The 16,825-nt window shown below is 43.0% G+C and overlaps 3 protein-coding genes and 1 long non-coding RNA gene across 4 annotated transcripts; 2 read left to right on the top strand and 2 right to left on the bottom strand.

Moving 5' to 3' along the window:
- Positions 1 to 1,982: 1,982 nt before the first annotated feature.
- LOC134186030 (collagen triple helix repeat-containing protein 1-like) lies at positions 1,983 to 3,184 on the bottom strand. The gene is made up of 3 exons (XM_062653935.1): positions 3,084 to 3,184; positions 2,669 to 3,016; positions 1,983 to 2,604 (listed from the first exon to the last, which is right to left on the bottom strand). Exons 1-3 carry the CDS (start codon positions 3,156 to 3,158, stop codon positions 2,242 to 2,244), a joined length of 786 nt encoding a protein of 261 aa, XP_062509919.1. The 5' UTR covers positions 3,159 to 3,184; the 3' UTR covers positions 1,983 to 2,241.
- A 3,855-nt stretch (positions 3,185 to 7,039) lies between these two features.
- LOC134185784 (uncharacterized) lies at positions 7,040 to 8,360 on the bottom strand. Its single transcript, XM_062653663.1, has one exon. The coding sequence runs from the start codon at positions 8,322 to 8,324 to the stop codon at positions 7,155 to 7,157; it is 1,170 nt and encodes a 389-aa protein (XP_062509647.1). The 5' UTR covers positions 8,325 to 8,360; the 3' UTR covers positions 7,040 to 7,154.
- A 47-nt stretch (positions 8,361 to 8,407) lies between these two features.
- LOC134185785 (uncharacterized) lies at positions 8,408 to 9,408 on the top strand. The gene is made up of 3 exons (XR_009970830.1): positions 8,408 to 8,985; positions 9,049 to 9,153; positions 9,224 to 9,408. It is a non-coding gene; the product is annotated as an uncharacterized LOC134185785 (long non-coding RNA).
- A 3,468-nt stretch (positions 9,409 to 12,876) lies between these two features.
- Positions 12,877 to 14,137, top strand: LOC134185283 (uncharacterized). Its single transcript, XM_062653064.1, has one exon. The coding sequence runs from the start codon at positions 12,877 to 12,879 to the stop codon at positions 14,047 to 14,049; it is 1,173 nt and encodes a 390-aa protein (XP_062509048.1). The 3' UTR covers positions 14,050 to 14,137.
- Positions 14,138 to 16,825: the final 2,688 nt, after the last annotated feature.

Here is a 16,825-nt window from a genome sequence, read left to right on the forward strand (position 1 = left end):
ATTTTGTTTGTCCTATTGTCTTTTAGAACATCTTGCTACTATAGACCAATGGTCTGTCTATAGCTAACTACCTGTTGTGCTTTATATTAACAATTAACTTAATAAGCAAAGTGTGTCCCATACAGCAACCTCTAGACCCTGTCTACTGTACTGTCTGTAACTCTGGCAGTTCTATGTTAGGCATAGTCATTCCAGACTGAGCTAGACAGCCTGGATTTTGTAGCCTCGGTCTCCCAGAATCGTGTAGCGCCAATGAAATTAGCCTTTACGGCGCTATACACGGGTCTGGAAGGCCGAGGCTAGTGATTATCGTCTAGCTAAGATTTCTCACTGATTATTTTGAGAAGCTGCCAGAGATTAGCGACAGAATGCTTGTTGGTGTGAGAAAAGTGGACGGAGTACAGCTAGTTCATGATTCGTGGATTAATTAAGTTAATTAATGCAGACGCAGACATTAACTTTTACATTTTTGTGAATTGAGTTTCTCTTGTCGGACTACTAGAACGTATATCGACGTTATGCAGTCATATAATGACAGTCGATGATTCAATTTCCGTCATAACCTCCCAGACGTTTGGCCCGGTCTCGTCTATAGACGTCATAGTTGCAAGTTGCTTGAGTATGTCTATAGAATGACATCCAAAGATGGGTCGGTGTATAGATACCCTTCTGTAGTAGGTACCCTTCGGTCACGTTTACAGTTTCACAGTAACAAATTATCTCTATCATGCAATTTCGTAATTACAAACGTATATATAGAAAGCGCAGCGAATGTAGTTAAATACCAGTAAAAAGACTATGACGTTGAGCGGGAAATGTTAGCCTGGTGTGGCGCACTACACTTTGATGCACGAAGCTCGCTAATCTGGCTTGTTTCAGGCGAGAAGAAATGAACAATACGAGCTGCAACTTGACTCAATCTGTAATTCCCTGATGTGACAATTCCCAGATATTCATGGCGTCGATCAAAACCTTATGAACGTTGCTAAACGCTTTCACCAAAGTCAGGCGGTTTGTTCGTTTTCCATTATTATTAATGTTAACGCCAGACGTCAACTCACAAATTTGTCATGCAAAATTTGTGGCGCAAAAGCAGCAATTAATTGCTGCTTCCTCGCTATTTAGGGTCGGCTCTTGAGCCTCGAAGGGGATCCGCGTTCTCTCGTAAATCTAAAGCGGCCATTTGCAATGCATTAGGTTGCGGAACGTGGTTTTATGCATGATTTTGTGGCGATTCGACCGGCAGATCTAGATTTGCTGTGATTGATGTTACACACAGACTGACAGACAGACAAACAGACAGACAAACAGACAGGCAAACAGACATACAGACAGACAGACAGATCAGCGTTTTATATAAGTTTGTCTGTTCTTTGCCTAGGTAAACATGAATTTCTAACCATTTGGATAAGACAAATTCCGGATAGCCTGTTCCCCCGTAAAATCACGCATAACAGATGCAAACATTCTCGTTGAACGTCGTCACTTCGAAGACGTTGCACGCTGCAGTTGCACGGACCAGGTGTATTGGTGAAGGAGGTGACAGCGATTCGACGCGCATACAGGCAACCAAAGAGTAGCAGTATTTCATAAAAGAGATTGGATATATATTTAAAATCTTGCTTTATCGACGTTAACTGATTGGTTCTACAAGCGACATTCTACGTGTTTACCGTCCGAGGTCAGGAACGGGCATTTTAGATTTGGTGGAAAATCTGATGCGCCTTTCTAGAGAGATTCGAGAGGGAGAGGAGGCGAGTTCGACCGACAAGAAATCCCGTCGTCCCAAGAAAACACTGGAAGACAGCAACACCTTCACTGTGTCAACAGCTAAGTGATGGACGTGCGTGAGCAAAATTTAGGAAATCTGCGACTTGTTGTTTTTGGGTTTGCTTTTACACACAGATGCACTGGCACGCACAAGACAAATTTATCTAAGACGTTGCACTCTTAGTGTAGTATTTACTGTAATAAGTTGGCCGTTAATGAAGCTGCAATCTATTTTGCGATTCAAACACACTACCAAAATGGAAATACTCTACTTTGTCAAACAAACATGAAGTTATAGCAACGAACTGTTAACTAGAGTTTCTGTTTCTCACCATTAACGTTAACACGTGGTACTGCACAAGTATTTTACCTCGAGTGTCACTACAGCTACGTCTTACCAATGTCTACTAGACTAAACGCATAACTATGTTGTAATATGAACGATTTAATTGATTTCATTCTTATAATTGCTCATTGCTGTGCAGGTGGAACCTCTTCGATCATTATGCGAGATGTCGAAGCCCATCCTGTGTAAGCGTCGTATGTTGAACTGTCCCGTCTGGCGCACTTTCCAACATGAAAAGCAACTTTGATTTGCCCTGCTGGTATGTTTTCACAATAACCCTCAATCTGTCTGTGACGATGAACACTGTCTCCCTTTCTGTTAGAATACACGAGACCCTCGATGGTCATGGGACCAGAACATTCACCTCCATTAAATGTAAAATACCAGCGAGAACAACATGATTGGTGAGTGTTGCAGTTTACTGCTAAGGTCCCAGCGTATGCTACACGTAACGCAGAATGTCCTGATCTTTTTGCAAATCTGCATTCCTAAGTACAAGCATTGTACGTTATTCAAACATTCGACAAGAGAACCGCTTTGTTTAGATAAAACCTTAATAACTCCAGTGTCTTTACCGTCTCCACTGTCCCAGACGCACTGTTTCCAGTTGACTTGAACTGCAGCTCCTTGTTCTCCTTTGGATCCTTTTGATCCATTGTCTCCTTTTATCCCCTTTGGTCCCACTATCCCTCGTGCCCCCACTTTCCCACTGTTTCCTTTGGAACCGACCAAACCCTGCGCGCCCGCTTCGCCCTTCGCACCGACTCTTCCAACGTCTCCCTTCTCCCCTTTCGCTCCTCTCCCCGTTTCTCCTCTATCTCCTTTAGCTCCATCTCTACCGTCTCGTCCAGGAGAGCCGTGCAAACCAGGAATACCAGGAACTCCGGCACAACCATCAGTCTAACAGTTAGAGCAACATGCATATGCTGCAAAGGTACTAACAATAAAGGTGAAGTCAATAACATACATTCTGATCTACAGCAGAATTGACGATTTCGACAACAATGAAATTAAGGCAAACCCAAAGACAGAACTTGACCATGTTTCTTCACTGATCCCTCAGTTGTGTATGAAGCTGACTCGTCGATCAAGCTTCGTTTATATAAGATTGCATGTCTGCTACTTCCTGTATGATGTCATTTAGAATGACATCATCCCGTGTATTTTGTGTCACGGTACTGCTCATCGTATGCCCATACATGGTAGAGTACGTAGTATAATATAACGCCACATCAGCAACCATTGGCGTCGACACCGATCAACACAGGCAAACATGATAATTACATTACAAGTAGACAGACCGCCTGACCGGTACCGTCTGCTTGAGTGTCAGGCGTGTTCCCATAAGGTTGCGCTTGCTATCGCCCTAGATCCTGCAGATTTACCAACAGGTGGACCGTTGTACTGTAAATTTACACGCAAACAAACATGCACATTGATTCACTTGAACAACACACAGCAACAAACTTACGACGGTATACATGCGAGCACGCACGGTTACTCATTGATAGATGGCATCTCGACGTGTGCAACTGTTTATTATCATATCATATTGTGTCCACGTTTTTGCAATTAGTAACGACGCAATTTAGAAAAATGATCTCGAACTAGTGACGTCATTTCGTCTCGACATGTAATGAATATGGCTAGAATCAGTATCCTATCAATCGATCTGACCATAATTGGTATAGCAACAGTCAGTGCTGGCGTGTTGTGCCCCACAGGCAATAATTTAGGAACGGACGTTTCCAGATGCATGTTTTGATCGCAACTCTATACTTCATTCTAGTATACTTCATCACCGTCTTCGTTGTGATTTTTGTTGCTTGGTTTCGGGGGAGACAACATCATGTGATACCGCCCGTGCTATCCTCGCGTGGAAGGGCCACTGAAAGCAAAGGAAGGCCTAGTGTCGAGGCTATTAAAGTCAATAGCTATTGACAGCCCATGTTTACGTATATCTATAGACAGTGCATAGATACAAACCTGACCGCACATCCAGGAAATGATGGCCATTGCATAGATTGTCAACCACAAGTCACCCTAGACTCGTCAGACCGCCTACTGACGTCACTAAATGTTGCCATTGCCAGCTGCCTTGGGCAATTTCCACATGCGCCCTTGCTGTGGTTGCAAAGGCGTGGCGTGGCGCACAAACACTTCAGAAATCGCCGAGACAGCGTTCTATCGCTTTCTGCGCCTACTGATTAGGAGTTAGCGTGGCTTTTGAACGTGAGTTTTTCTTTTGTCAGACGATCTGGGCGTCGTACGTCGTTTGCGGTATGAGTTTGGCTCCAAGAGCTTCCGAATCCGATGCAAATGGGTCTAGACATGAAGCGGCTGAGACGCAGTTCATGTGTTGAAGTGTATTACAGTAATGCGTGGCTGTCTTCGTACAACGTACGGATCTTTGGCTGCTTGGTTTACATCTTGCGGAAATTATCGGCTCCCGGGAGCCGTTTATTGGAACAATATACGTCTGATATACTCCGCGTCGTGTTTCGCTTGCCATAGTATCGCACTAGTGACAAGCACTTAGTGCATTTAGTGACGTTAGTGGGCGGTCTGAAACCAGTCTCGATGATTGACTATCCGGAGATCTAGAATGACGAGGGCGGAGAGACTAGATACATAGTCTCTACATCAACCTACACACGTAAGCCAAAAGTGCATTATTGAAAGCAAGCCGAGAATTCACTTATCTTGTGTTCTGAAGTATATTCTAATCTCAGATAAACTAAGCATTTGGTGCAAGAACCTGCTAGCCGCAGCCCAAGCGTGCTCTAGATTGAGTCTAAGTTTGAACTCCGTATCATAGGCTGATACATAGGTTTAGACCATTAGCTAGATGACGCGTAACGGTAGACTCGACGTGCCCAGTCCTTCTTCCTCGAGCGCCTAATTAACTAAGCCAATAACATGTGTGAGACCACATGGTCCTATGCACACGTGACATGACAGCTACCGCACGTGACTGCAACCTAGGTACTGGGCACGAGTCTAAAAAATTAACGTGTACGGGAAATGATCTAAGTATTAGTAAATAATTAATGGAAGGAGGAACTCTAAGTATATGTCTCAATCTCTGCCTCGCAGCTAGTCACAGTACATGATAATCATAGCTAGAAATATGAGTTTATGTATTTCTCTGTGGCACTCAAGGTCATATAATGCAAGAAGTTAGTGTTTTGCTCATCTGCTGGACTCTGTGTCTACATCTTCTTTATTGTTTGCCTATTTAGAAAACCGCTAGAAATATCCTTAGTTTACTCTAATTAATTAATTAATTAATTAGAATTATTTAACGAGCAACAGTAATAGGTTTGGATATTCAATCGTTTAATTTAGATAATTCTTAATAAAGTCTAGCTCCCTAGATAATTTTTAAAAGGTTGACCGACAGAAATTGAAACACAACAGTGCCCGTTACACGTCTCTTTATTAAAATTAGAGACAATTTGACGGTTTTTGAAATTGCAGTACCAATTACTAAAAGCATTCTTTACAAATTTGCAGTTAATGTACACTGACCTAATTTAAATAACACTGTACGTAATACAAACGTATAGCTACAAAACTTGTTTCTTTGTTACAACCTGAACAGTGGCACAATGATGGAGGTATCTAGCTCTAGAAGTTGTAAAACCCCGCGTGCAGCACAGCTGGCCTCCCCAATTTTGGACGACTCCCTTGATTTCTGAAATCGACGTGATAGTAGCTATACAGGATCACTACCAGATATGCACTGAAACTGCTTAGCAGTAGATCCCTAGTGCGTGTCGTTGGTCGTTGGGTTATATAACCATAACGTTTCACGCTTCGGGTAAAGATAACGAGGGTCGAAACACTCGCACAAGCGCGTTATTTTGCAGTTGACGTCACACATTCCAGCACGTGATCACCTACCTGTTTCACGTGATATCATACAACATACAGTCGCTTGCACTTGAAGTCGTCGATAGGAGGACTGGACAGTTGAGAGTGTTTACACCAAAGGTCAACAGGCAAAACAAGCTGGAATTAAATCTTCTATACTATACATGGTTGTCTGAATTTCCTGAGGGAATTAGCAAGATGAGGAAACTGAAGGTATTGAGACTCTGTACAGACAACATACACTCTAGTCCCAAAACTATTGCCAAATTGAGGGAACTAGAAGAGCTAGATTTGCTTACAAGTTATTACGGATATAGTGCGGAACCGTCTTCGGAAGGCGTTGGACCAGTGTTGCTGGGACTTGTAGACTCGCAGTGCTAATTGTACTACAGAGTACGTGTACTGTACTCTGATTCGCGTCAGTGTATTTATTGAGTGCAAGTTATCACAATAAGAACTTCGACTTGGCCAATCACATCTAAACAGAAGCAAGCTAGACTGGCCAGAAACAACGCGGAATGTCATACATGTATGGTTACCGTAATGCGTTCACAGGTGGCATAATTTTCACTCGCCAAAACTAATCCATCTGTAGACTGTGTGTGTGTGTGTGTGTGTGTGTGTGTGTGTGTGTGTGTGTGTGTGTGTGTGTGTGTGTGTGTGTGTGTGTGTGTCTGTGAGTGTGTCTGTGTCTCTGTGTCTGCCTGCCTGTCTGTGTGTGTGTGTGTGTGTGTGTGTGTGTGCGCGCGCGCGCGCTCGTGTGTGTGTGTGTGTGTGTGTGTGTGTGTGTGTGTGTGTGTGTGTGCACGTGTGTGTGTGTGTGTGTGTGTGTGTGTGTGTGTGTGTGTGTGTGTGTGTGTGTGTGTGTGTGTGTGTGTACACACGTGTGTGAGTGTGTACACGTGTGTCACTGTGTGTGTTTGTGATACGGGGCCACGTCATTTGTTTGTTCGCAACCGAAATTGGCGCGCATTCTCTCTACGCACATTCTCTCTACACGCAGACTCTAGGCACGTGCAGGGAAAGGTTTGCGTATAAATCAATCAATAGATTAGCTGATAATCTTAATTTCAACTATTTTGAAACAGATAAAGCATGGCATGCATTTCAATGAAAGTTTACTTAGAATACTAGCAGCATGGTTATACATAATTACCGCAATCTAGACTGACTCAGATGGCACTTGGTCCATTTCATTTTGAAAAGAGTCAATTTCCGAAAACAAGTGACTTGATGTCGTCTGATCTGTGGTATTTCCTATTGATTGAGTTCCTTTTCCAAATTCATGTCTTCCTCTAACTTGACAAATCATCTGACAAACAACAGAGCAACCACATCTTGATTCATTTTCATCCTCGTCTATAACAATTAGTCTTTGTCGTTCGCTGTTGCCATGACAACATATCAAAACGCAGACGTTTTTGATTACATTAGAGACACGTTTTGAAGCTATTGTGTAGATCAACGGATTAATCAAGCTCACGACCACAGTCAACATCATGATAGGCAATGGAGCATCCAAGCTCAGGGTACCATCGAACACAGACTCATCCCTGACATAACTATACCAATAAATGATACAAGCTGGCCACCAGACGATCACATTCACTACAACTATAACCGTTAGTCTTATCTGTAAATTCTTCAGTTCTGTAGTAGCAACATTAGCGTTGAATTTTCTCAGTCTGTAGCACAAAAGACTGTAGATGACAATACATGCAACAGAAGCCACTGCGTTGATGGAGGTAACAATGATCGAAAAGGAAATAGGATTCTTGCCTCCCATGCAACCAAATGTTGCCATCAATGAGAAGGTACTCGCAGACATACTCCTATTAAAATGCTGGACGGCGTCATTCATTTGAAGAGTCATCCAAGTTCCTAACGCCAAACAAAACATCCAGCTGATAAGCACAACTATGTAAACAATAATCTTTCCACGATGAGCAACAAGATGTAAGAGGGTGTGGAGAGCTATGCCAACGGCTGTAGTCATTACTGCACTACAACTCGTAAAAGACAAGAAAGTGACTGTGAGGCAGAGAGCTTCATCTCGAGAAGTGAAATCGAAAGTGTCGTTTTTGCCAGCGTATAGAGCAGGCAAGAGCATCACTTCTTGGATGAGGTAGTGGCAAGACCAGAGAATATCAGCAACAGCGAGACTGACGATTAGTAGAGAGAGAAGTTGCAGGCGTGACTCCTTCCTTGCGCAGCGCCATAGCAGCACCAGCACGTTGCCAAAGATGGCTGCGATTGCAAAACACCACACTAGAATGTGAAACGTACTAGAAACTACGCCAGGAGGCTGAGCAGGTGATCCATCGACGAACATGACGTCCTCTAGATAGTTCTAGTGTAGGTCTGCATGCGCAGAGACACTTGGGTGTAGCCAAAAACCCGGATTGTGCCTGCGGCGAGGATTGACAATCCGGGGAATGGCGAAGTCTGCGAGAGGTTGGGTCGAGTCGAGTCTAGACTTCCAGACGAAGTAACAGTAAATGTGCTCACTCAGGTGCCTACTAGCTAGACTGCCGGTTGAGTACAACTGCCCGCGTATCTAGCCCGAGACGGAGCCTCTGGTTACAGTAGTGATTCTTGTCGACGACCGACTAGACGGATGTGTGTCCGACGACCGATGTGTGTCGACGACCGATTAGATGGATGTAGGCGGTCCATCTAGATAGCGCATGCATAGGTGCACTGTTCTGGATAGTCTAGCGTTGTTTCTAGACAAACAGGTGATTCATTGTTTCGCGGACTCGACACAAAGTTACAAGACAAAGTAGTTGCATCGATATGTGGAATTGTGTTGTGAGTCCATTTCTTCCTAGCTAGAGTGGTAAATTGGCAATACGAGCCGGATCTAGTAGGTGTGTCTATAGCTTTGTTGTTACAGTTAGATATGTTGCTAGACAAGGTGTTTCCGCTCATAATTAGCTAAAGAGCTCATTTTGTGCGCAGCAGCTGTCGGTGTTGTGGGGAAGAAATTAGTGGTAAGATTTACCGCCTATAGTACATGTAACTGAAGTGTCGTTGCATTTCCCTTGTTTCTGTAGTCGGTTGTTGCGTGTGAAGTACGTTATAACGTTGCCGTATTGTCGCGGCTAAAATCAGTCGTTCGTTGTTGTGGGAACAAGATCATTGGTGAACGAAGATTGTTGGTAGGCTTCGATCGTCTTTGCTTGACGGTAACATGATGTCATCTGATAGTCGGTTACTTTGTTTGTGTAGCTATCACGCGTTGTTTCGTTACTATACGTCTTCTGTGTTTTGTTTTCTGGGAGCAATCAGCGGTACGCTACATTGTTTCACAGTCCATCATGTCTAGAGTAGAGCCTTTGCAGAGTTTAGCTAACAATTTGAAGCTATCTTCAGTACCTTTTGAGTTGTCATGTTTGAATAAACTAGAAACTAGACTGGTGTGTTTACGTGTATATGCATAACGTTTAGGAAATTGGTGGCCGGAAAGCAGCGTTGCATACATGGCCCTGCAGTGAACATACTTTTACCTAGAATTCTGTCATGACGCAACTAATTATATTCAAGCTGAACTAGCCGAGGGTTTGCACTTCCAGTGCTTTTCATTGCAATTTGAACAGTGGGTGATGGTGATTGGCTACAGAAGGCTTCCATTTAAGTACGCTTTTTACAAGCGTGACGCCGATTGGTTCATTTCGATCCTCATCGATCCTGCTGCTCACATCTTGGGAGGCCCAAGGTGGTAGAGCTGTTTAGTCTCTAGACTCAAGGGCGTACCGTAACAGGGGCCAGGGGGAGCCATACCCCCAGTTTTCATGGACATGTCAATTTAAAAATGTGTAGACTCTTCAGAATTCAGACTACTGGCTTGCCCACGACTTTTCACGAGTTTCTCATTCATCCTAATTTAGTAGAGAGTTTGGTTGACTTAGCAATTAGTATTACAGTAAATTTACAGAAGAGAAGCACTTGCAGCTGGCTCTACGCTTTTCTATCTAACACGCAATCAGATTGGAATCAATGGACATCTCCTCACGATCAGCAGAGCACGCACCGCACGCGCAACGTACAGAGCACGCGCCATCGCGGCCACGCGAGTCACGACCGAATTCGTTTGTTGCAGTGTTAGCTGGTATTATGGAGAGTAGCGTACCGCTCGCTGACAGTATAATACCGACTATAACCCCACACATGTTGCTAGATTAGCTTGTTTAAAAATTTTTCTTTGCGAGTTTATGCTGAAAGTAGTTTTCTCACTATCTAACTCTGACACATGCAACAGTTAATGCAGATTTGTTGAGAACTGTTTGCAATGCATACGATGAAGACTTTGATCATGCACGACTCAAAGCTCAACTAGAGCTTTTTAGTCAAGAGGACAAAGACAAATAGAGGAACGGCCTCAATGTCAAAATACATTAGAAGTATCAAATGACACGGAAGAGGAATGGAATCAGCTGCCACCAGGAATAATAGATTTGTGTAACATATTCCAAAATCTTTATTATCAAAATGCATACGGAGAGGTCTACAAACTACTGAAAACGTACCTTGTCATTCCTAGCTTCTCGTCGACATCTTCAGAGCGATCTTTCTCTGGTCTAAGAAGATTGAAAACTTAACTAATCGGTTGCGAGGCATGCAGCATGTCTGAAGAAAGGTTGTCTAATATTGCTTTAGTGGCAGTAGAAAGAGAAGAAACTTGTAGGTTGGGAAGCCATATATGGCCAAGAGCAGTCTCTTGTAGAGCAATTTCAATAGCCTCTTCAAGGAGGTTGTTGCTAGTATAATGTTTAAAATATAAGGTACTATTACTGCTCGCAACTTTGTGGGGCCCCCAATTTTATGATGCACGGTACGCGCCTGCTAGACTTGCTAATTGCTAGTCCGATCGACTAAGTATGAAAGTAAACACTAAAAGGTGTGTTCACACTAATGGCGCGCTACTTGTGCCATAATTCGCTATTTCTACTTAAGTAGAAATAATTCTACTTAAGTAGAATTCATTTTCACTTAAGTGGAATTCATGTTTACTGAAGTGGAATTCATTTCTACTGAAGTAGAAATCAACACTTCTACTGAAGTAGACATCCATTTCTACTTAAGTGAAATTCATTATTTCCACTTCAATTGAATTGAATTCCACTTAAGTAGAATTATTACTGAAGTCAACTGATTACTTCTTAAGTGGAAATAAATTCTACTTAAGTGGAAATGAATTCCACTTAATTAAGTAAAATTGAATTTCTCTTAAGCAGAATTATTTCTACTTAAGTAGAAATAGCGAATTATGGCACAAGTGGCGCGCCATACTAAACAGCCAGGAATGTTTTGATAGCTTCAAACCAGACGCAAACCTACCTTCGCAAGTAGGGTAGTGTGTACGGGTAGCCTCGTAAGTCAGGCTCTTCCGCGCAGTCGCTGTGCTAAACGCGCGTGAATCACACGAGGAGGAGTAACTTTTGCCATAATTGCTCCAGCACGAGAAGAGCCTGGTCGCTTTTTGAGAACATCATAGTGACGTCAAACTCCGGATCCGGTTTCATAGCTTGGATAAGGTTAATTCGATTAGCTAAGCATGTAGGTATGAAAGTTGAGTAACATGCGTCAAATCGCTTCATGCACTTGCTTGTCATAACTTCTGGAGACGAAATGCACGTGGGTCTAAACTTCACTATACCACGAGACACGCCCGTTTTTATTGCCTTGTAGCTAATTGACTGAAACTGTAGAATCATTGGCAGATCCTGCACGCTAAACGCTAGTGAATCTTGGAGACTAGGTCTGCTTACATTGATCTGAAACTTGGGACTCAGGCCAGTACTTCAGCAGTTACAGCTTCTACGTCTGGTGCAAATATTTGTTACTTGCGTGCACATGCTGATTGGTTGATTGTGTAAAAGAATACGAGCTGACCTTCGACTGAAGTGGGTTCTTTGGCGTAGCATCGGGGGGGGGGGGGAGGGGAGTAGAGGGCTAAAGCCTCTCCAGTCTTTGTAGGTGCGTGTCAAACAAAAGCGCCATGTATTTCTCAGATTACCAAACAGTGAGATTAATCTTCTTTCATCACATTGGTCCGGCAATGGCGGACGTTCGTACTAAAAATGTGAACGTAAAATGTAAAAACGGGCGTGGCTTTTCAGTGTGATTGATCGACTCTCCAAACTTGAGGACAACGCTACGGAGGGGACCAGTCATGGCTAGGACCAGTTGTCGCAGAATAGATATTGACTCTACGTACCTAGGGCGTCACGTGCACAGACGCTTAGCTTAGTCCATTTTTGGAGAAAAGCGGTAACAGAGAAAGAGCCGTTGTAGATGAAGGATTCAGACTGGGACCCCATCCATACAGTACTTAAAATATTTTGTTTGTCCTATTGTCTTTTAGAACATCTTGCTACTATAGACCAATGGTCTGTCTATATCTAACTATCTGTTGTGCTTTATATTAACAATTTAATAAGCAAAGTGTGTCCCATGCAGCAATCTCTAGACCCTGTCTACTGTACTGTCTGTAACTCTTGCAGTCCTATGTTAGGCATTGTCATTCCAGACTGAGCTAGACGGCTTTGATTCTGTAGCCTCGGCCTCCCAGACTCCTGTAGCGCTAATAAAAATTAGCCTTTACGGCGCTATACACGAGCCTGGAAGGCCGAGGCTAGTCATTCTGTGTGTTCAGATTATCGTCTAGCTAAGATTTCTCACTGATTATTTTGAGAAGCTGCCAGAGATTAGTACGGAATGCTTGTTGGCGTGAGAAACTGGGCGGAGTACAGCTAGTTCATGATTCGTGGATTAATTAAGTTAATTAATGCAGACGCAGACATCCACTTTTACTTTTTTTTGTGAATTGAGTTTCTCTTGTCGGACTACTAGAAGGTATATCGACGTTATGTAGCCTTACAATGACAGTCGACGATTCAATTTCCGTCATAACGTCCCAGACGTTTCACATTTTTGTCTGGCTTTTCGTCGTCGCGGGCGTCGTTGGCAACGTGCTGGTCGTCTCATGGCGCTGCTCAAGAAAAGAGTCACGCTCTCAGATTCTTTCCATACTCATCGTCAGCCTCGCTGTTGCCGATCTCGTCTGGTGTTGTCATTACCTTGTTCAAGAAGTGATGATGTTGAAGGTGATTACAACAGCTGGAAACAGAAATGAAACAATTTCGTTCACGATCCAGGACACAGCTCTTTGTCTCATCAGTACCTTTTTGTCCTTTGCTTCGTGTAATGCAATAATGACGACAGCGGTTGGGATAGCTCTCCACACTTTTTTCACTTTTGGTGGATATCGTCGTAGGAACGTCATCGTCTACACTTTCCTCTCGATCAGTTGGGTTTCTTCTCTTGCAATGGCAGCATCGGCGACGGTAGACATAAATCGACTGACCGTCAAACATCGCGAAACGGCAATGTCCTTGAATCGTTTCTCGGTGACTGTAATGGTTGGCTGCATGCAAGGGCGCCACGTCTATCCGGTCTTCGTCACGTCCGTCAACGCGGCGGCGTCCGTCGTCTGTTTTGTTGTTTATAGTCGTTTGCTTTACAAACTGAAGACGGCCAACTTAGATTTTGTGAATGCAGAGCTCAAACATCTGCAGATCAGACTGACGATTGTTGTGCTAGTAAATGTGATCATTTGGTGGCCGCCTTGCATTCTGTACTGGTACAGCTACTTTAGAGGGAAGACAGTGTTTAACGGAAAATTGAATCTGAATGCTGTTATGGCGATAATGATGTCGAACGTGCTCATAACCGCAATCGATCCGTTGATCTACACGATGGTTTCGACTCGTTTCACGCGCATGATTCGACGCGCTTGCGTCGGGATGTGTTGTCATGGCAACAACGAAAGACGAATACTGATCGAATTGGAAAGTGAACTCGATGCATCACGTTGTACTTGTTTGACGACGTGTTGGCTCATCCGTCGAATACGAAGTAAGGTGGGACGTGCAAGAGGTGCCAGGTCGACTGGCAGCATGACATATACAGATCCGACCGGATCGAGTTCTTTGTTTCCGGAAATCAAGCGGCCATCATACGGGATAACTGAAACCGATTGTGAGTCAGTGTAACAGCGGGGTAGTATAGAACATAGAAAATAGTTGAGGTGTTGCAGACGCGTCTACGTTTTGTCGATAAGCAATAGTTTTAAAATTTACATTTGTGACGTCATCTCCTTTAATATAGTCACGCTTTCTATTTTGCTATCATGACACTAATCATATTACCAACACTAGACATACTAAAGTGCTTGACACCGATTTGGCCAATATGTCATACGGGAACCGGGCACCTATAAAGGGTCGGGTACTCGTACGAAGACTAAAATCGTAGTCGACGACTTCGTTAACATAATTTAGCTCACAGACACATTCATAGATATTTGTACCGAATCTAATATATTGGATACTTCTTTGGTTATATTTTGATAATCTGAGTGCATTGACCAACTCCAGCAATTTGCTGATCCACGTGATGTTTTCAAAACTCTCTACTATAGGTAAGGAGAGTTTTGCGTCCTGATTTATAATTTGTTGTCATGGTAGCGGTAAATGAGATTGTTGTAAACGTGTAATGTTTATTAGTGAACTCAATGTCGTATAGCGGGACTTCTAGAAATGGCCGGCTAAACCCATGTTACGAAGCACGCCCACTTTTATAGACACGCCTATTTCATTGGCTTCTAATTGATTGGTACGGTACGTAGAATCAGTGGCAGATCCAGACTGTAAAAACGGTGGTGTATATACTATAAACAGCTTTGGAGCTCACACATATTTACAGTCTACAATTTTTATGACCGCGCCTACAAATGATGAGCTATAGCCCGGTCTATCTCATATCACTCTGCGGCTCTGGTGAACTGTTTGTTTGTTGTTTTAATTTTATGTTGTTCCTGGTCAGTTGCATGGTTACTTCTTGTTAGTTTGCAGATTCTGAGTTCTATGAAAGAATAGTAAGTAACAACAAATATGTATAGTTGTCGCTAATGGGTAGAGTTGTGTCAGAGATGTTCACACAAGCAATAAAGATCCTCTCAACATCTTTCACAAACATTATTTGTCCTTCTAGTAAACGTCAATTGCTAGAGAATCTTATAAACCTTCGATCGAATTCTTACGGTTTCACTTATACTCATAGAAAGTATATTGTAGCTTCGCTTTGTTGCTTCCTCATTCTGTCAGTATAGTCAAACGCATAAACAGCTCCGTTGTCTTGGTACCCGGGAAGAAGCATCCCGGTGATATATGCACGGTGTAGCAGTTACCAAATTACCGAGAACTACCCAATCATCTTGTTACCGCTACTGCATCACACAGAACTTGCAGTGTCGTTTCCAAAACAAACTACAAATGATTAGCTATCTAGAAGAGCTGCAAGATGAGTATGTACTAACAGCAATTAATATTAACTCAACGACGACACGAGCTAGGTTTACCTTTCAAACATTACGTAGTAGTGACAATCTAAAATTTTCTATTATTCAATTTCTCGCTTGTAGACATGTAAAACACGTAAAAGCGTACTCTATTACTACATGCGCAAACTACATGAACAAAATCGTTTTATACTTGCGCCCATTACTATAGCTACAGACATTGTTTTTACAATCAGCAGTTTGTCTTCATTTCTTGATTACTATTGCTGTGCAGGTGCAGTTTCCTCAATCATTATGCGAGATGTAGTATACCATCCTGTGTAGGCGTCGTATGTTCCACTCCTCCATTTGGCACAATTTCCAACGTGAAATGCAATGTTGATTTTGCCGGCTGGAATGTTCTCACAGTAACCCTCAATTTGTCTGTGGCGGTGAACGTCGTCCTTATATTTTTCGGAATATACGATACCATCTATAGTCATGGGACCAGAACATTCATTTCCATTGAATGTAAAATACCAACGGGAACAGCAAGCAGAGTTGCTGCTACACAGCACTCGTAAGGTTCCGGCGTACGCTACACGCAATGCAGAATTTCCTGATCTTTTGCTAAACTGACATTCCTATAATGGATTTTTACAACTGTTAAGACCGGAGTAAAACAGTAATGGTTGTTAATTATGTCCAACCTGAATAACTCCAGTGTCTTTAGCATCTGCTCTATTCCACGCACATTGCTTCCAGTTGGCTTGAACTGCTACTCCTTGCTCACCTTTCGAGCCTCTAGATCCATTGTCTCCTTTTATTCCCTTTGGTCCCATTTCTCCACGTTCTCCCACGTTTCCGCTGTTTCCTTTCGGACCGACGATACCTTGTTGCCCCGCTTCGCCCTTTTCTCCTACTTTGCCTATGCTCCCTTTTTCTCCGCTTTCTCCTTTCTCTCCTCTCTCTCCTCTTCCGGTTTCTCCTCTCTCTCCTTTAGCTCCGTCTCTACCGTCTCGTCCAGGAGAGCCGTGCAACCCTGGAATACCAGGAACTCCACCACAATTTCTAGTCTACGAGAGAAATAATACATTTAGGAGAATACATATCAATAAGACATACAATGCAACTTATACCTCTTCATCTGCCATAGCAATGACAAGGTCAACGCAAAAGAAAACCAAAAGGCAAATCTTGATCATGTTGCTTTGCTTCTGTCGCAGTTCTAAATGAAAGTGATCGTAGAGCCAGCGTTACTTATAGCATTGTAAATCTGCAACTTCCTGTATGATATCGTCCCTCATTACATCATTCCGTGCAATAACGCTAACCATCACTTGCCCTAACTTGGAAGTTGTTCGGGTTGGCATCTACTAAGATAATAGCGGAAACACAATGATATTGCTTGCTAAGAAACAAATCCAGCAACTTTTGTAGAGCTTCGAATGCGTTGTTTATTGGTATATATGTGCACAGTAGAGATCTCA

The sequence above is a fragment of the Corticium candelabrum genome, chromosome 10, assembly GCF_963422355.1.
Source record: "Corticium candelabrum chromosome 10, ooCorCand1.1, whole genome shotgun sequence".
NCBI classification, from domain to species: Eukaryota; Metazoa; Porifera; class Homoscleromorpha; order Homosclerophorida; family Plakinidae; genus Corticium; species Corticium candelabrum.

What these genes read in the sequence shown, in the direction of transcription:
- LOC134186030 (XM_062653935.1), bottom strand. Translation starts at nt 3,158, where the DNA reads ATGGTCAAGTTCTGTCTTTGGGTTTGCCTTAATTTCATTGTTGTCGAA. An exon ending in ATTCTGCTGTAGATCAGAAT is followed by an intron (nt 3,017 to 3,083) that starts GTATGTTATTGA and finishes TCTAACTGTTAG; the next exon opens with ACTGATGGTTGTGCCGGAGT. An exon ending in AAGACACTGGAGTTATTAAG is followed by an intron (nt 2,605 to 2,668) that starts GTTTTATCTAAA and finishes GCTTGTACTTAG; the next exon opens with GAATGCAGATTTGCAAAAAG.
- LOC134185283 (XM_062653064.1), top strand. Translation starts at nt 12,877, where the DNA reads ATGACAGTCGACGATTCAATTTCCGTCATAACGTCCCAGACGTTTCAC.
- LOC134185784 (XM_062653663.1), bottom strand. Translation starts at nt 8,324, where the DNA reads ATGTTCGTCGATGGATCACCTGCTCAGCCTCCTGGCGTAGTTTCTAGT.